The 18,510-nt window shown below is 64.0% G+C and overlaps 1 protein-coding gene across 7 annotated transcripts; it reads right to left on the bottom strand.

The window, feature by feature from the left end:
* Positions 1–318: 318 nt before the first annotated feature.
* On the bottom strand, positions 319–18,510 carry ARHGEF2 (Rho/Rac guanine nucleotide exchange factor 2). 7 transcript variants are annotated; one of them, XM_052796529.1, is made up of 23 exons: positions 13,782–13,902; positions 13,098–13,344; positions 8,221–8,371; positions 7,600–7,667; positions 7,402–7,465; positions 7,004–7,133; positions 6,814–6,923; positions 6,575–6,721; positions 5,752–6,002; positions 5,535–5,660; positions 5,174–5,291; positions 4,811–5,068; positions 3,958–4,034; positions 3,680–3,849; positions 3,407–3,474; positions 3,129–3,320; positions 2,928–3,023; positions 2,755–2,822; positions 2,630–2,671; positions 2,465–2,515; positions 1,576–1,989; positions 617–806; positions 319–522 (listed from the first exon to the last, which is right to left on the bottom strand). In XM_052796529.1, exons 3-23 carry the CDS (start codon positions 8,351–8,353, stop codon positions 437–439), a joined length of 2,859 nt encoding a protein of 952 aa, XP_052652489.1. In that variant the 5' UTR covers positions 8,354–8,371; positions 13,098–13,344; positions 13,782–13,902; the 3' UTR covers positions 319–436. The 7 variants fall into 7 exon arrangements, with proteins under 7 accessions (XP_052652489.1, XP_052652488.1, XP_052652484.1 ...); XM_052796528.1 differs by lacking the exons at positions 13,098–13,344; positions 13,782–13,902 and adding an exon at positions 18,309–18,510; XM_052796524.1 differs by lacking the exons at positions 13,098–13,344; positions 13,782–13,902 and adding an exon at positions 18,309–18,474 and having other exon boundaries at positions 617–803.

Genomic DNA, 18,510 nt, shown 5'->3' with positions numbered 1-18,510 from the left:
GCAGCCCCCCAAAGCCGGGGTGGGGGGCCAAGCTTTGGTAGAGACAGGCTCACCCCCACTGGGGACATCACTGCTGTCCCAGGGGGCTGCACACTGCCCAGCCCTGGGACAGACCAGGACCCCCCTGCCCCAGCTGCCTCCTCCCACCCCAAGACAACAAAATAAATAAATAAATCCAGGCGGGGGGGGGACGGGGACATCAGTCCCAAACCACTGCCCACCCCCCCCCACCAGCTTGGAGGAGGGGAGGGGGCAACTGGACCCACCCAGCCCCATAAGGCTCCCATGGGAATAGCAGCTCCCCACACCACCCCCAGGTGCCCCCCATCTCGCTGTCCCCAACCCCCCTACAGCCGGATCCTGCCCCCAGCATCTCCTTTGGGGGGGGGCAGAGTTATGGGGTGCTGGGGGGGCCGGGAGGGGCTGGAGCCATTCCCTAACTGTCCGAAGAGCCCCCATCGCCCTCCTTCAGCTCCTGGCTGCTCTCCACCTCCTCAGGAATATCCTGCATCCTCAGGAAATCTACGGGAAAACACCAGGTTAAAACCCCCCTCCCCAGCAACAGCGGGTGCCCAGGACCAGCTCCTGCACCCCCTCCCCAATCCCGGGGACCCACCTCGGGGGCTGGCGGGGGGGGAGTGGCGGCTCCCCAAACCCTCATCCTCTAGGAGCGCATCCAGGGCATCCTCGCCTTCCCGCAGCTGGTCGGGATCGCCCCCCTGGTAATCCAGCTCCTCCCGGGGGCAGGGGGCAAAGGCAGGGTGGTGGTAGGAGAGGCTGGTAGGGTGGGGGCCGTGGCTCAGCTGCTGAGAGGGAGGTGTGGGGGGGTGGTCAGGTCTGAGCCCCCGTGCCCCCCCCGCCAACATGCGGGGGCTGAGGCTGAACACACTCGTTTCATGCATGAGTGCATCTTTCACACACACCCCCTCCCCCCCCACCCACTGCCTCCCCTCACCCCAAACCCAGGTGTGCTGAGGTTGGACCCGCTCCTGTCATGCATGACTGCATCCATCCACCACCACCACCTTCTGAGGCCCCAAAGCCGGATCAGCTGAGGCTGAACACACTCGTGTCATGCATGAGTGCATCTTCCCCCTACCCCAGGCCCCAAACCCAGGTGGGCTGAGGCTGGATGCACTCATGCCATGCATGAACACATCTTTAACCCCCACCACTGCTGGCTCCATGCTCCCCAAACCCAGGTGGGCTGAGGCCGGCTACACTCATGCCATGTGTGATTGCATCTTTCCCACCACCACCTCCTCCCTGCACCCCAAACCCAGGTAGGCTGAGGCTGGATGCCCTCATGTCATGCATGAGTGCATCTTCCCCCCTTCCCTGCCTCCCCAGACCCCAAAGCTGGATGAGCTGAGGCCAGATGCACTCGTGACATGCACGAGCACATTTTTTTCCCCTGCTACCCCCTCCCTGCACCCCTAACCAGATAGGCTGAGGCCAGATGCACTCATGCCACGCATGAACACATCCTTCATCCCCTGCCTCCCCAGGCCCCCAACCCAGGTGGGCTGAGGCTGGACACACTTGTGCCACGTGTGAGCCCATCCTCCTTACTACCTGGGGCGGCGTGAAGCTGAGATAGAGCGCATCTCCAGCCGGCAGACTCCTCCGCCGCGGATCAGCCCCGCGACATCCCCGCGTGCCACCCTCCTGCCGCAGGACACCCAACTGCCGCCGGGCCTCGTCCAGCTCGCGCTCCAGCCGGGCACGCTCCTGCTCGCTGTCCCGCAGCCTCGTCTCCAGGGCTGCCGCTTCCTGCGCCCGCTCCTGGCAGAGCTGCCGGCAGCGGCCCAGCTCCTCCTGCAGCAGCCCGTGTTGCCGCTGCAGCAGTGCCAGCTCCGTGGTACCCGGTTTCTCGCCCGTTCGTGCTGCCAGCTCGGCCAGGGCCGGTTGGGAACCGCGGCGGGATGGCTTCTCCGGACCCTCCTGCAGCTGCAGCTCCAGCAGCGTGTCCTGCTGGCTCACCACCGCCTGCGGGGAGGCGGGCAGGGGTGTAGGCAGGGGGACGTAGGCAGGAGGATGTAGGATGTAAGTAGGCAGGGGGATGCATGTAGGCAGGGGCATGCAGGCAGGGTGATGTAGGCAGGGGCATGCAGGGAGGGGATGTAGGCAGGGGGAATGCAGGGGGATGGATGTAGGCAGGGGGATGCATGTAGGCAGATGTAAGCAGGGGAGTGCAGGGAGGGGGATGCAGGCAGGGAGGTGCAGGCAGGGGGATGTAGGCAGGGGAGTGCAGGGAGGGGGATGTAGGCAGGGAGGTGCAGGCAGGGAGGTGCAGCCAGGGGAGTGCAGGGAGGGGAGTGCAGGGAGGGGGATGTAGGCAGGGGAGTGCAGGGAGGGGGATGTAGGCAGGGGGGGTGCAGGCAGGGAGGTGCAGGCAGGGAGGATGCCGGCTTGTCCCCCCCCATCCCCGTCCTCCTCCTGCCCGCAGCATGGTGCCACCAACCTGGAGCCCGTGCAGGAGGGTATAGAGGTTCACCAGCCGCTGGTTGATCTCCTGGGGAGGAGAGGACGGGATGGTGAACCCCTGGTGAACCGGGGTGGGGAAACTGAGGCACACCGGCACCACAGGGAGGGAGCTGGGTCTCTCCCACATCCCATCCCCCCTTACCTCCTGGGGCACCCTCTGCAGGAGCTGGTTGCCATTCCCATCCTACAGAGAGAGAACAGTGACACCACAGTGGCCCCGGCACAGGGTGGGGGTGTCCCGCCCGTGTCCCCCCCCACTGCACTCACCCGCTGCCCAGCATCTGAATCCGCCCTGCAAAACTCCAGGGAGCCGTTGAAGCTGCCAGCGTCGCCGTCTGCAGGGAGAAGCAGGGGGTGAGCCCCACCGAAGTCTCAGGGGATCCCAAGCCAGGCGCAGCCCCCTTCCCTGGCCGGCATGCGTCCCCTGTACCCCATCTTACTGCTGGCGCCAGGGCTGGGGCAGCTCTCAGCCTCAGCGAGGTTATTCTGGTCCCGGTCACGTCCAGCACCCGTGAATATCTCCTTCAGGCACTCCACTGTGGGGAAGTGCAGGATGAGCCCCACACTGCTGGGGGGACCCCAGCCCAGCCCTGTGCCTCAGTTTCCCCATCTGGAGCATCGCCATCCCGGAGCAACTGTACCTTCCCGGATGGCGTCGTGCATCAGCTTTTCCCCTCGGGAACCCTCAACCGAGTCAGAGTGGAAGAGGGTACGGGGGGCCAGGGTGGGCGAGGGCTCCTCGCAGCCACTGGCCAGGGCCAGCATGTCGGCGAAGAGCCCCACCTTCTCCTCCAGCAGCGCCGTGATCTTCCGATCGTGTTGCAGGATACGGTCTGCGGAGTGGGGAGAGGATGAGCAGAGATGGGGGGGGACAAGCAGGAATGGGGGGGATGGGGACTCCTGTGGCAGCAGCACCCACCTTTCAGCTTGCGTAAGGATGCTTCTATCTCTGTCTCGATCAGGGGAAAGTCCTGGCGGCTGGGACAGCTGGAAGGGATGGGGAGGCATGCTCAGAGCCGGGACCCCCCAACCCCATCACACCATGTCCACCCTTCCCTCCACCTGCATTCTGCCACGGCTCAGGGGACCCAACCCAGAGCTGCGCCCACCTTCCCTCTCCCCATCGCCCACCCCGCGGCCATAAGGACCCCCCAAAAATCCGCCCCCCCCCCTCCCCAGGGCTGACACTCACAGGCTGACCGTCTGCTGGATGACCTTCATCCAGTTGTTGCGGTCGTCGCGGGAGGCAGCGTGGACCTCGTACATCTCCGGCGGCGCCGCGCTGATCAGGAACATCCCCTTCTCCTGGTTGGCAATATCCCGCACAATGAGGTTTTGCAGGGAGATGACAGCCGGCTTGTCCTGCAGGATAGGTGACGGGGTCGGAACACTGTCCCAGTGCCACTGCAGCCGTCCCAGCTGTGGTGGGGGGCCGGGATGTGGTGGGGGGGGTGGGTGGCGCCAGCTCACCAGCATGGGGAAGGTGTATTTCTGGTCCTTCTCTTGCAGGAAGATGAGGACATCTGTCATCAGCAGCACCAGGACATCTGGGAGGGAGCACAAGGATGTGAGATGCTGGGGTGGGTGCAAGGCAGTGGCATGTCCCACCCTGCAGAGCCCCAGGGCCCCCATCGTCCCTGGGCTCCTCCCAAATTTGTCCATGGAGGGTGAGAGCCTCCTGGCACCCCTGTGCCCTGGCACCCTGCTCCACAGACACCCCCATACCCTAGTACCTCAAGGCCCTGTCACCCTGGTCCCTGGCATCTCCATCCCCAGGTACCTCCATTCCCTTGGTTCCCCCATCTCCTGGCACCCTGGTACCCTGTCATTGTCATACCCAGGTACCCTCATCCCCTGGCACCCCAGTCCCCCAGCATCCCCAAACGCAGGTACCCTCATCCTCTGCCATCTTTCATCCCTTGGCACCGTGGTCCCTGGCAGCCCCATCCTCAGGTACCTCCAATCCCCTGGTACCCCCATCTCCTGGCACCCTCCTCCCCGAGCATCCCCATGCCCTGGTTCCCCATGCCCTAGCATTCCCATTCCCTGGCACCCTGGTCCCTGGGCATCCCCATGCCCTGGTACCCCCATCCCATAGCACCATGGTCCTCCACTATCCCCATGCCCCAGTATCCCCATCCCATAGCACCCTGGTCCCCCAGTAACCCTGTGCTCCAGTATCTCCATCCTATAGCACCCTGGTCCCTGGGCATCCCCAGTCCTGGGTACCCCACTCCTTGGCACCCTGGTCTCCCAGTATCCCCATCCCCTGGCATCTCCATCCCCAGCATCCTGGTCCCCACCCCAGCACCCTGGTCCCCACCTTTGAAGCGCCCAGCCGCCGTCTTCCAGAGCATGCAGCCGCTGTGCACCAGCTTACGCCGCAAGAGCTCATCCTTGCCAAAAACGCCGGCGCGACTCTCCCATGGCAGCTGCACTTTGGCACGGCCATCCACACGCCTGTAGACGTCCCACAGCCGTGCGTTCATCTCGCACGTGTGCACCTCCTCGTTGATGGAGGAGATCAGCTCCTTCACCAGCTTCAGCGCTCGCGACAAGTCCACAGAGTCACCCTCGTTGTCTGGGATGAAGGGTTGGGGGACACGGTCAGGGCTGGAAACCTCCCTCCTGCCACCAGCATGGGCAGCCCCGCCCCATGTTGCCCCCTTGCCCCCAGCCCCATTACCTTTGGAGTTCTTCAGGATGCGCTCGATGAGCACCGGGTACTTGGTGATCCTCTGCGTCACCAGCAAGATGCACTCAGGCACCCCATGACGTCGGAGCAGCGGGGATCGCGTCATCCTCTGGCAGGCCGGAGGGAGGGAGGAAGGAGGGAAGGAAGCACAGGACACCCCATTAGCAGCGGCTGCCCTCCCCCCGGGCTCATAACCATGCTAAGAGGCATTAGGGAGACACACAGTTGGGGAAACTGAGGCACAGAGCTGACAGAAGAGTCTTTCAGCAGGGCACGAAGCCCAGAGCCCGCAGGGAGACCCCAACACCCATCCCGGGGGTGCCTCTGGAGCCGTGCGGGGATGGGCGCTCACCCGGATGAACTGCTGGAAGCGCTTGTCGCGGGCGAGCAGGTCCTTGTACTCCTTCACAGCTTTGGTGTGCTTGCTGCAGAACTCGGAGTAGGCTTTCTTCAGCTGCTCTGCGCTGGCACCCGAAAACTTGGCAGGGGGAGACAAGGGGACGTCAGCAAGCCCGTACAGTGGGGGAGTACAGCACCCGCTGGCTCTGGTGGCCCCACGCTGTCCCCACCTGGCTGACGAGGATGTCCCCCAGCCGGTTGATGACGAAGTTCTTGTTGCTGTCGTGGGCCAGGGACTCCCTGCGACGCTCCAGGAGCTGTGCCAGGAACCGCTCGTGGATCTGGCTCAGCTCGTCCACGCAGGGGAAGATCTTCTGCACCGTGGCCAGATCCACCTGCAGGTCCTCCAGCATGGCCTTGCGGAACATGTTGGCCATGATCTTCAGGGTGCGGACGTGGTGCATCTCCGTCTGGATCAGCTCTGCAGTGGGGTGGAATGGGTGAGGGGGGCCAGCCACCGCAGCAGGTCTGGCTCTGCGCTGGGGGGACAGCACCCCACCCTGTCCCCATTGCCTCCGGGTGTCCCTCATCTCTTCATCCCCATCCCTGCATCCCCATCTCTGTGTCCCCTACCCCTGCATCTCAGACCCATCCCTGCGTCCCCACCCCTGTCCCCATGTCCCCCATCCCTGCATCCCCATCTCTGTGTCGCTGACACATCACTGTGTCCCTTCCCGTCCTTGTGTCCCCCATCTCTGCATCTCTGACCTGTCCCTGTGTCCCCATGTCCCCATCTCTGCATTCCCCTCCCTGCACCTCTGACGTGTCTTTGTTCCCTTCCCTTTCCCCGTGACCCCATCTCTTCATCCCTGTCCCTGCATCTCTGACCCATCCCTGTGTCCCCTACGCCACCCCCAGGTCCTCCATCTCTGCATCCCCATGCCTGCAGCTCTGACCCATCCCTGCACCCCCTAACCTGTCCCTCACAACTCACCATTGTACCCCGTCCCCCCGTGTCCCACCGGCCCAGGCCATCCGCACACGACTGCTCACCATAGATGACATCCTGGCGCTTCATGACGTCCATCTTGTGCTGCTGCAGGTAGCTGTTGTCTACGGCCAAGCTCCAGGAATCCGCCTCAAAGTCCTTCCCGTCTGTCTCGAAGTCGCTCATCAGCTGGTTGAGGATGACATCGGGGCCTGCGCGGGAGGGCGGTGGGAGATGGGGGCTGGCCATGCGCTCTGTGTCACCCCCCCCCAGCCCCGTGTCCCCCACCCCAGTGGGTCCCCACCTTCATCGATGAGCGACTCCACGGACAGCGTGCGGTTGCGCATGTTGAGGGAATCTGTGGACTGGGACAGGATCCGCCGAATCCCCAGGGGAGACTCATCGTTGAATGTCCTGGAGGGGTGGGACATGATGGTGACACTCTGAGGATGCCCCCAGACACCCCCCCCCGTTCCGCCCCCACCCCAGCTTACCCTGCGATGTTGGTGGTGGAGACACTCTTGGAGAGGGAGAGGGAGGGTCGGCCACGGCGGGGACCCAGCAGCGTCTGGCGGAAGCTCTCCGAGGGGTAGATAGCCGAATTGGGGCGCTCCCGGATGGCAGCTGAGGTGGGGGGACACTGGGGGGTCAATGCCATGACCCCCCCGTCACCCCTCAGGCTGCTCACGGCGTCCCCACCACCCACGGGAGACACCCCAATACAGCATCCCCCCCCAGCATCCCCCCCACAGGGACACATCCCCCAGCCCTCCCGGGGGATGTTCCAAGAGCTGGGAGAGGGACCCAGCCCTACCCCGACACCTCGGTGACAGGCAGCATGGAGGGGGGGGCCCATCCTCCCTCACCCCCCGACACATTGCACCCCACTCACTTTTATTGCGCAATGAGACCGACTGCAACGCCGAGCTGTTCTTCAGCAGCGCAGCTTTCTGTTGCTGGGGGAGGGAGCGGAGGCATCATGGCGGGTGTCATCATCCCCGTGTTCCCCCCTCCCCCACCCCCCAAAAAAATCTGGAGCGGCTGAGACCGGCCAGCTCGTGTCACTTGTCACAGCTGGGCGGGTGCTTACCTTCTGCTTCACCTTAGTGCAGTTGGGCAGCGTGTCCTTGCAGCGGTTGTGGATGGTGACATTGCAGGCTGGAGGGGGGTGGACGGAGACAGGGAGAGGTGACGGCACGGCCACCCCGGAGACATCGGGGGACCCTCCCCGCCACCCCCATCCCAGGGGAGCAGCCAGTGCCGGAGCGACAGGAGCAGATGCCGGGGGAATCCAGGCGGATGCGGATTACACCAGGTGCTGCCGGAGCCGCAGCTGCCAGGGAGCAGCTGAGCTGCCATGGTGCCACTGAGATCCCCCCCAACCCTGGAGGACAAAACACTCCGCACCAGCCTGGTGCCAAAGGCACACCGGCTCCATCGGGCACTGCAGCATTGCCTGCACCGGGGGAGCTGGAAGAAGCTGGCAGTGCTGGCTGCCTTGCTGGGACGTGCCAGGGTGGCACGCCGGCATTTGCCAGGATGCCTCGGAGAAATCATCTCCGTGAGCACCCCTCCTGCTCCGCGGCACAAATCCACGCAAGCCAAACCGGGAGCAACCAGCCTCTTGCAATGGGATTGCCGTGCCCACCCAGCAAAGCCGCCCTGGCAAAGCTGCCCCGGCAAAGCTGCTGCACCCGTTTTGGCTACTCACTGGGGCAGATAAGAGCCTCCTTGGCCGTGATGCTCTTGTTGCAGGCGAAGCACATGGTCATGCCGGAGACGGTGATGGTGGTGAAGAGGTGGCCGTTGGTGTAGCGAGCGTCCTTCTCCTTGCCCTCCTTCATCTTCTCCTTCTCCTTGCTCTGCCCGGAGAGATGCGACGGGCGCCTGATGGGGCTGCGGCACGGTGGGCGCCCGGCAGCACCACCCGGCACGGCTCCCGCTTGCTTCGGGATGCGGCTCATGGTTGTGGGAAGCCGGGGGTGACGTGGGACCACCCGGTCCCTGGCGATGCTCGGGGGGTCCTGCCACCCTGGGGTGGGGAGGATGGGGAGCCGAGTGGCTGGGGAGAAGTCACCCCGATCCCTCCGCTCGCCCGTGCTTCCCATCATCCCATAACCATGACAACCGGGTGGCTGCGGGAGAAATCCCCCCCCGCCCCAGCACATGTCCCCCCCCCAGCACCGCAGCCGCCAGCCCCAATGGGGACGAGATGCGGGGGCCGCAGTGGGGGGGAGGTGACGATGCTCGCCGGCACCCATGGGGCCTGGGGGCATCACCGGAGCATCGCAGCCAGCAGCCCTGCACCTTCCCACCTCCTTTTTTATCCAAAGTGGATATTTTCACCCTGTTTCCCCCAAAACGTGAGTTTGGAGGCCAGCTGCCCCCCATGGGGATGGTTTTGGGGTCCCCAGTGCTGCTGGTGGCTCGCCATGGTTTTCCCCTCCCAGAAAAGAGGAGTGAGCCGGCGTTATCCCGAGCATCTCAAGGGTGGCCGCTCCTGCCTCGGACCCCCCCCCCCCCACGCCCTGACTGGCACACAGCCGCCTTTGTCCCGTCCCCCCCCCCCCGCCGTGGCACCCAGCCGTGCCTGGCGCCGGGGCACCCGCCAAACAGACCCTCTCCACACCAGCCCCCCCCCCCCCAAATGATGGCGCTTTGGGTCCCCAATCCCCCTTCCCACAGCTCAGTGATGCCAAAGGGGGTCCTGGTTTTCATCCCGGCTCCCGAACCCCCCCAGGAAGGTGGGTGAGAGGCCGAGGGCCTCCCCAGGAGGAGCCAGGCAGGTGGGGAAGAAAGTGAGGAAGACCATGGGAGCCAATGGGACACGAGTGGGGCTAAGCAGAGCATCCCACCACCCCATGGTCCCCAGGGAGAGGAGACCCTGGCGGGGGACACACAGCCACTGTCCCGGCTCTGCACTGGGGGGGACACGACAGGGTTCAATCCGGAGCCGGAGGGGGATATTGGGCGCTCACCCGCTTTCCTCAGAGGGGTCTCTCCACCTCCCCATCTGCCGGGAACAGGGCGCAGGAGCAGCAGCACATCCTGGCCCCCCGCCCCCCCCCCCGGCCTCGGCCTCTAGCCTGGCTGGGAGGGAGCAGTGCCCGCCGAGCCTCCAGCCACAACATCTGCCCTGCTCCGCGCCGTGATTGTTCCCTGGCCTTTTTTTTTTTTTGCTTTGCTTTTTTCTTTGCTTTGCCGCGTTTCGCCCCCCCCTTCTGCTTTTTTCTATTTTTTTTCTGGTTTGTTTTGTTGGGGTTTTTTTTTAACTTTTTTGGCCTTTTTTTTTGCTTCCCTTTCTTTTTTCCTTTTTTTCTTTCCTTTTTTCCTTTCCTTTTTTCCTCTCCTCTTCGTTTTTTTCTTTCCTTTTTTCTTTGCTTTCCTTTTTTTCGACCTTTTTTCCCCTGCTTTCCTCTTCTTTCTTTTTTGTTTTTGCCTTCCCCCCCTTTTTTTTGCTTTTGTTTCCTCCACTTTTCTTTCCCTTTCCTCCGCTTTTCTTTCCTTTTTTCCTGCTTTCTTTCCCTTTTCCTCCGCTTTCCTTATTTTTCCCTTTCCTTTTCCTAATTTTGCTTTTTTCTTCCTTCTGTCTTGGTTTTGCCTCCCCGCCTCCGCCCCGGAGGGACCCCGGCCCCGCCGTTCCTCCGGCCCCGGCCGCAGGAAACCGAACCGCCGCCAGACAAAGGCGGGAGGCGATTCCTCTTCCTGCAGCCGCGGCGCCCCCCACCAGCAGCCCGCCTGGATTTGCTCCCCGACACCGGGTCCCACCCGCCCCGGACCCCCACCCTGCCTAAGTACCCCCAACTGGACCCCACCCATACCCCCACCCTGCAGCACGCCTGGGTCCCCCCCGACCCGGACCCCCACCCTGCCTGGGTCCCCCCACCCGGACCCCCACCCTGCAGCACGCCTGGGTCCCCCCCCACCCGGCCTAGGTCCCCCCACCCCGCAGCACGCCCGGGTCCCCCCCACCCCACAAAGGCCACACTCGGGGGGAACGATGCGTATAACCGGGGACGGTGCCATAAAACCCCGCAAGGTTTCAGCACCGCCCCTGGATGCCCTGGAAGTATTTGGGGGGGGCACACGCAGCCCCTTGCCCGTATAGGGAAGGGAGGGTGCATGGGGTTGGAGGGGGGGCTTTGATGGCTTGGAGCCCCTCAGGGGTCCAGCTGCCCACAGGGGATGGGAGCGGGGGCATTGCAGAGTGGGACCCTCCGATGGCAGCCCCAAATCCAGCCCCGTGGGGGACAAAGGCCCTCCCCGTGCCCGGCAGAGGGGGCCACATAGGGTCCCTGCTGCCAGTGGGACACCGAGGACATGGCCTGGCATGGCAAGGGGTGACTGGGGGGGGGTGGTGACCCCTACCCAGCCCAGACACCTGGATCTGACAGTGGGGGGACGTCGGAGGCGGCAGGACATGAGCCACCGCGTGGCTATAAATACCCTGGGGGGGGGAAACCAGCAGCCGTGCCACCACCCCCATCCCCCCGCCCCCCAAAACACACAGGGTGGCTGGGAGTCCCCCCACCCAGCAGTGGATACCCCAATGCAAACATCCCCCCAGCATCACCCCCAAACCCAGCAGCAGCCGACACCAAACCCCCAACCTCGGCCAACCCCGCCGGCACAAAAACGGGTTGTTGAGCCAAATCCCCCAAAGCCCACGGGGCACTGTGGCTTCCCTGGGCCGGGGGTTTCGGAGAGTGCCCCCGCATCCAACCTCCCTGGCGCTAACGGGGAGCAGAAAGTTTCTCCACTTTAAATAGAAATTGGGGTGGTTTTTTTTGGTTTTAGGGTGGGTTTTTTTTTTTCCTGCACCGTGGTGCGACGCCTACGGCGGGTGTATTTCTACTGGCACCGACACAACTTCGCCCAAGATAGCCGATTTCTTTTCCTGCGTGAGAACACACCCGCGCCCACCTCCGGAGCCAAAAAAGTCTGGCCAGCCCCAGGGGGAGTGATTCTGGGGCGATGACAACTCCAGCTGCCCCATAGTCATGTCCTGTCCCCCCCCCCCAAAAGTCACCTGCGGCATCACTGCCTCCGTGCAGGGTGCAAAGAGCCAGGAGGGGGGGCAGCCCCCCAAAAAAGCAAAGGTCTGACCTGGGTGACGGATCCGATCCCCGAAACAGTGCCACGGAGCTGTGTCAGTCCCCTCCTTGTTGGGGACGGTCCCCCCGCCTCATTGGGGATGGTGTGTCCCCCCCCGCCTGCCACCCCGGTGTTGAACAAAGCCAGCGCCGCGCGTGGCAACAAAAGATGCCGCTGCGCCAGGGCCGAATCCGCACAGGGATGCCTTTCCCCCCGCGAAAAAAGGGGGTGTCGTCCCCCCCAGCACACAAAAGTCCCGTTTTGGCCCCAGATTTGCCCCCTCTGAGGTTTCAAGCCGCCGGAGCAGCAAGGCTGCAGGTTTGGGGGGGAGGGGTTCAGCCGGGGGGGTGCAGTGTGGGAGCAGTAGGGTTGCCCCCCTCCACTGTTTTGGGGGGCTCGAAGGTAGACAGCAATGGGGGGGGGTGTCCTGCCCTGCCAGGAGTCCCCCCAAAAGTAGGTTCCGCTACAGGATGCAGGACCATGGTTGTAAAGCCGCGGCGGGATGGCGAGGAGGGGGTCCCGCACAGCCCATATGCCACCAGCACATCCCAGCCCGGGGGGGGGGGCCCTGCGGCTGTGTGTGTGTGTGTCCCCGCTGCCTTTGATGGGGGGGGGGGGCATTTCTAAAGCGGTGACAGCTGGCAGCGGGGACTGTGGCTGCTCTCCAAGTGCCTGGGAGCCGTCCTCTCCTCGAGGGGGAGGGGGAACACAAACACCGACAGCCCCCCCCCCGGCCCAGGGCACGGCTGTGGGTGGGGCACAACGGGATTTGATGAAACTTTCTTTAAACAAAAACCGCCATTTCCCCCCCTCCAGCCGGCGCAGGAACCAACAACCACTTCCCACCACCCCCCACCACCCGCCCCCACCTCTACCGGCCCCCCCAAAACCCAGACCTCGGGGCTGAACACCCCCCCCCCCAAAACCTCCAACCGCTCCCCAGCTGGCTCAGACCTGACAAACTCGGTGCATGCAAAACCAGTCCATGCCACGTGAGCCAGGGGTTCCCCCCTCCCCCGCCACCGAAAATCCCCAGTCTGGGGTAAACTGAAGCAGGGAGAAGGAGCGGAGCTTTGCACGCCTGCCTTGCACACCCACCTGCCTTGCACGCCCGCAGCAGCCGGCAGCAGGAACACAAAGCCCTGCCACGCGCAGGCAGTGCCCGGCACCAGCTGGGCTCCCCCCCCCCCGCCGCCTTGTCCCCCCCCCCCCATCATTTCACCACGCCGGCGATTGCCACATGCCCTGGGCGGCACGACGGCACCCGGGTGTCCCCCCTCCCTGCTCCTTCCTCGCACCCTCGTCAAGTCACGGGCAACGGGGAAACGGTCCCACGGGATGAGAGCACCCCGGCCCTCCGCGCCTCAGTTTCCCCGTCATCCAAATGACTGCAGGCCTTTTGTCTCTACCGGGCTGTGGACTATAAAAGCAGGGTGTGGGGGGGTCCCACCTCGCTCCCACCCCCTCCGCAGGAGGAGAAGGCGACTTCCTCACCCGCCGTGCCGTAGCTGGAGGGTTTCCACGCCACCAAAAGGCCTTCGGCTTCGGCAGAAACAAGGCTGACAGGCGAGAGCGATGGAGGAAGTTTGGCGGTTGCTTCGCCGAAGAAGTTGCCGGTGGGATGTTCGGGGGGTCGCAGTGGTCCCTGCCCGGCGGCGGGGCAGCAGGGCGAGGACGGCGGGCAGGAGTGCAGGCAGCGGTGCAGGCAGGAGGGTTATTATTGTCTTCCCAGGAGACCCCACTGCACAATGGGGAGCGGCTGCGCCGAGGCTTGTGGAGGATCCTCGCCCACCTCCCTGCGTCCCCCGCCCTCCCTTTGCTACGGACACCCCCCAAGGTACATAACCCCCCCCCTCCCCTTCCTATGAGCGCTGGTTTGAGCGATCGCCCCATCTCCACGACCCCTCTCCAGCACTCCCTTCCCCCTGGCAGGACCCCAAAAACTGCTCCCCCAACCCAAGCTGGGTGGGGAAGGGCAGAGCCCCCCCCCAATTTGGGGGGATGGGCGGCCAGCGACCTCCGCGAAGGCCCCCCCGGGGGGTGGGTTGAACCCCCCTGTGTTAGATGGGGGTGTTCCCCCCCCAGCAGAAGCAGGGAAGGGAAATGCCCCCCCGAAGGGAGAGGGGCTGGGGGGGGACCCCCCACCCCGGGGGGGCTGCACCGCCCGCCGGGACCCACCTTGGCACGATCGCTCCTCGCCCGGGCCAGGGACTCGATGCGGGACATAATCCGCGGAGCCGCTTCGCTCCTGCCCGCTCCTGCCCGCCCCTGCCTGCAGCTGGGCTCCGCCCCCCCCGGGGGGGGGCGGGTCGCGCTGCCGGTCCCGGCCTCGTGCTGCCCGCGGGCCTTTGTTCGAAACGGGACCGGTTACCCTCAGGATCGGGCCCCGGGCGGGGACCGGCAGCCTGGGAAGGGTCACTCCGGAGTCACTCCGGATCCGGTCACAGCTGCTGGGAACGGGCAAACCAAGCATCGCTCCAGAGCCAGCCCGTCGGAGCTGCTCTGGATCACACCGGAGCATCCCTAGATCGGTGTCCCAATGTCCAGCCCTTGCTCTCCTACCTCAGTTTCCCCTTCCCACGCCTTTGGGGAGCAGGACCCATCCAGTGCCCGCAGCCTTCCTGGGGCGACACCAGGGCTGGAAGCCCCAAAAGAAGAAGAAAATCCCATGGGATTCCAATCCCCCATCACCCGGCCACCATGGGACTCCCCAACCCCCCCCCAGAACCCCAAACACCCCTAAAGCGCAGTTTTGGGGTGAAGCACGAATCCTGTCCCCAATCGTGGGCCCGGTGCAACCTTTTTCCTCCATTTTGGGGCTTTTATCTCCCAAATGGAGCAAATTGATGCCAGATCCTGCCCCTGGCAAGGTGCTCTGGTGGTGCTGACGCTTCCCGCCAGCTTTTGGGGTGGGGGGGACAGAAAAAGCCACTTTCCCATCCAGATCCTCAGCAACAGAAAGTTGGGCTGAAGGCAATATTTCAGAAAAATTTTGCTTTTTTCCCTTAAAACGCCAGCTTCAGAGAGAACCCCAGCACCAGGAGCTGGGCTAACCTCAACCTGGCTAAACACCAACTCGCTGGCTGGGAGAAGCCAGGATTTATCAGATTTATCCCGTTCACTGCCAGAGATAACACTACCAAGTTTGTCAGGAGAACCAAAGCACCGAGACGGCTCGAAGTCCCGGCAGAGCGCAGGGCTGCGGCCAAGGGGAGGCTTTTTGGGGACCCCAACCCCAAAGCATCACCTGGCAAGCCCTGGGGCAAAGCCACCCACTCCGCTGCTGGGTCCCATGGGTGCAAACAACTTAAGCAAATAAACGTCCCTTTTTCGCCCTGCTTCCGAGCCTGGCTGCATTTGACGCTTACCAAGGGGACAGGGACAAAGCCTCGTGGGCAACCAGGAGAGATGCCGGCGGCTTAATGAATAACCACGAAAAGCTACCAATGTTGCCGAGAGGTGACACTGCTGTCTATGAGCTGCTTCGACTTCCATGCAGAAATCATTGCCAGCGGCAAAGGAAACGGCACAGCGGTGCCGAATCCGGCCCTGCCAAACCCTGCGGGAAATGGGTGGGATGTACCCACGCAGGGTGGGATGCACCCACGCGGGCACAAGAAAAGTCGGGAGCTGGAGTGGAGCCATCAGGATAATACAGCCAATGACCCTAAAGCAGGCAGCAGCTCCAGCCGGAACAGTTCATTGAAGGGCAGCCGCGGCCGTTAACCCAGTGCAGGCTCGTTCCTGGGCAGGGGCCCTGCTGCCAAGGCCAGGTTTTAATTAAATTGCGGTCCCAAAAGCAGAAGCAAACCTTTGCAAGGCGACCCCGAGCATCGGGGCGGGGGTGAGACGTGGTCGTGCTCCTCCTTTCACCCAGAGCCTAATTCCTAGTTTCTTATTTCCTCACTGGGTGCAAACTCCTCCGGCCGGGGTTTGCTTCTGCTTCCCCCTCCCTGGCTGTAACCCTAAAACAGCCCCAAAACCGACAGAAGGAAACCCCAAACAGGCGCCCGGCCACCCCGGCACAGGATGTGGATGGCGGGGAGGCTCCACTGGCACCCATGGGGGGGTCTGGTGCTTTTGGGGGGGGATCTGGTGCCTCTCCCCGCGTGGCAGGGCCGGATCCAAGCACTGGAAAGCCCCGCGGTGCTGCAAGCATCACGTGGGGAAAAAGGGCGAAGGGGGAAGCGGCGGCGATTCAGCCATGAAAAGTCAGGAAGGGAAGAGATGGGGGTGCTCCAGTTGCAGAGGGCACCCTCGCAGCCCCTGGGAGGGGGGGGAAGCTGCATGGTTCCCCGGCCACAAGGCCGGACTCACGCCAGCACCAGCCCCTCGCCAAAACCGCCAACGGACATCGCCGCAGTGACGCAACCACCCCACAGCATCGCAGGTGCCTGTTCCTGGGGTCCCCCCTCTCGCCGTGCCCTGCAGGCCCCCAAAATCACCCAGTCCATCCCCAGTGAGGGCAGGAGCCGAGCCAGTGGCGTCGGGTGCTGGGGCGAGACCTGCAACAACAGCGACGCCCCGGGACCCCCGCGGGACCCCCGTGCCTGAGCCGTTCCCATGACTCACCCTGGGCCTAGGACGGCCGTACATGGCTGGGGCTCCCCAGGGAAGGGACCGTGCCGAGTCCCTGAGGCAGCAGCGAACTCGGCCTCGGTGGCTGGGATTATTATTTCTTCCTGAAATAGCAAGGTCCCTCCCCTCCGCGGCCTCCCCGCTCCCCACAGCCACTTCCCGGCCAGCGCCCAGTGCTCCAAAACCCCCACATGGCTCCAGCTTGTCCCCCCTCTAAGTGGCACTGGGTGCTCTCTGCTGCCCGCAGACCTCTCGGGGTCTCCTCTATCGGGGTCCCCTCTGTTGGGGTCTCCTCTATCAGGGCCACCCCCAACTGACATCGCCAATTGAGCCCCAGTGCCTCCCTCCTGCAGTGTCCCAGGACCCCAGGGACCCATCGCTGCCGCAGCCTCTGCTTGGGACCCCCCCCAAGCTACGAGCACCCACATGACCCAGGACCTGTTCCCCCCTCGCCATGGGGATGGCGCTGCCTTGGCCGGTACCATCCCTGTGCCACCAGCACCGTAGAGACCATGTTAGGGTGCCTCTGCTGTGTACCCCCCTGCAGCGATGCTGGGGTGGGTGCCCCACAGCCCCCACACCCCAGTCCCCCCTATCTGCCTGATGCAATCGCCACGTGCGTGGCTCGGCGTCCCACTGCCTCGGCCGGGATCAACGCCCTTTCCCCATCCATCCACCCATGGATCCGGACCACCACCAGTGCTCCCAGCCTTCGAAGACCCTTCTCCCTTCCCAGAGATTTTATAGGACAAACTTTGCCAAGCCGAGACTTGGCAAGAGCCTGGCCTTGAGCAGCGATTTCCTCCTGCTAAATAAAAAAAATAATAACAAATCCTGGATTTAAAACCATTTGCAGCCCCAGTTCAGCACCCAGCAGGGTGGGACGAGGACGGAGCCATCCCGACCACGGGGTCCGGACCGTGCTGCTATGCCGGGGCGGGTTTTGGCCCATCAACTGCAGCACTGGGGGGCGGGGGGAGTGTGGCCCCCATGATGATGTTAACAGCTGGCCACTAATCCGGCTGGCCGCTGCCTGGCAGGGAGGAGGCAGGATGAGATCAGGGGCTGGGGCGGATTAATGGCTTCGCATGGCGGTAAATCACAACCTTGGGGGGCCGCCTTGGGGGGGGTGAGGTGGGCTTTGCCCCCGAGAAGTGGGTAGCAGGGGGTGGACGACAATGCCATGAGGACATAAAGCCATCGGTGGCCCCTGTGTCCCCAAGATGCTGCGTGCACTGCTGTGCCTCAGTTTCCCCTTAAGCTCCTGGTACTATGGGAGGGAGCAGTGGTGGCTGGGGAGGACCCCCCCCATGCCCCCTTGCTGCCCCATGGCCACCCAAAGTCAACCAAAACATCCTGGCACCCTACGAGTAGGCATCACCTCCCAGTGAGAAATGGGGAAACTGAGGCACAGGAAGGCTCGGCAGGGTCCTGCTGCCTTCTGAGCTGGGAAGGAGCTGGAGAAAAATATCCTAAATGAAGGAATCGCTCCAGGAAACTGCTGAGATGGAGCAGAGGGGCCTGGGGGAGGGCATGCGGTCAGTGAGCTCAGCACACAAACAAGCGCGCCTGCCGCCAGGAAAAGCCTCATTTCCTCAGCCACGGCAAGGGCTGAGCCCAGCGAGCCCCGGCGAGGACCGTCCCCCACCCCGCGGTGGGCAGGGGTCCCCGTATGGCCCCCCACCTCGCTGCCGGGGGAGACCGGCTTTGCCACTGGTGCCCACCACCTTCCTGGGCACACTGTTGGCACTCGCCATCCAGCGCTCTCCCCAGGGGCCCCGGATGTACCGTAATGGTGTGAACACAGGGACAGGGACAGGGGGGCGATGGCAGCGCCACCGAAACCACATCGCCAGTGCCTGGGCAGGATCCGGTACCTGCTGGGCAAGTGCCTCCTTCCTCGGTCTCCTTCCCCAAGATTTTTGGGGGTTTTTCCCCCTCTTTAGATCCCAAAGTATGAAAACTAATGACGGACGGTGCCAGGCAGGAGAGGGGAAACTGAGGCACGGCTTCCCCAAAGGGCAGAGCATCAAACGAAGTGCCCCCCCCCCGTCCCACCCCAACCCCATCGTCACGTTTCAGGGAGGGAATCGCCCCGTCACTCCCCTCTGCTCCCCCCCTCCCTACCTTCGTCTTCCCCGTCATCCTCTTGATGAAGCTGAGGGTCCGGCCCAGGGGGGTCTCTTCCCAGCTCTGGCTCCCCGCCTCCCCCGCCAGCTGCCCACAGCTCCCGGCACCAAAGCTGCAGGAGACGGAGGATCCAGCCTGGACAATCCCTCTCTGTCCCTGGCCTCTGCGGGGCCGGGAAATAGGGAGGAGCGAGCTCAGC

The sequence above is a fragment of the Harpia harpyja genome, chromosome 9 (assembly GCF_026419915.1).
Source record: "Harpia harpyja isolate bHarHar1 chromosome 9, bHarHar1 primary haplotype, whole genome shotgun sequence".
Classification (NCBI taxonomy): Eukaryota; Metazoa; Chordata; class Aves; order Accipitriformes; family Accipitridae; genus Harpia; species Harpia harpyja.
Note: the sequence above shows the minus strand (reverse complement) of the source record. Positions and strands in the feature narration are given on the sequence as shown.

Excerpts from the sequence above, each read along its gene's own strand:
- ARHGEF2 (XM_052796525.1), bottom strand. The coding sequence starts at position 8,785 with ATGCCCCCAGGCCCCATGGGTGCCGGCGAGCATCGTCACCTCCCCCCC. Across the intron at positions 3,321-3,406 it reads ATCCTTACGCAAGCTGAAAG|ACCGTATCCTGCAACACGAT; the intron begins GTGGGTGCTGCT and ends CCCACTCCGCAG. Across the intron at positions 523-616 it reads CCCCCCCGCCAGCCCCCGAG|ATTTCCTGAGGATGCAGGAT; the intron begins GTGGGTCCCCGG and ends GTTTTCCCGTAG.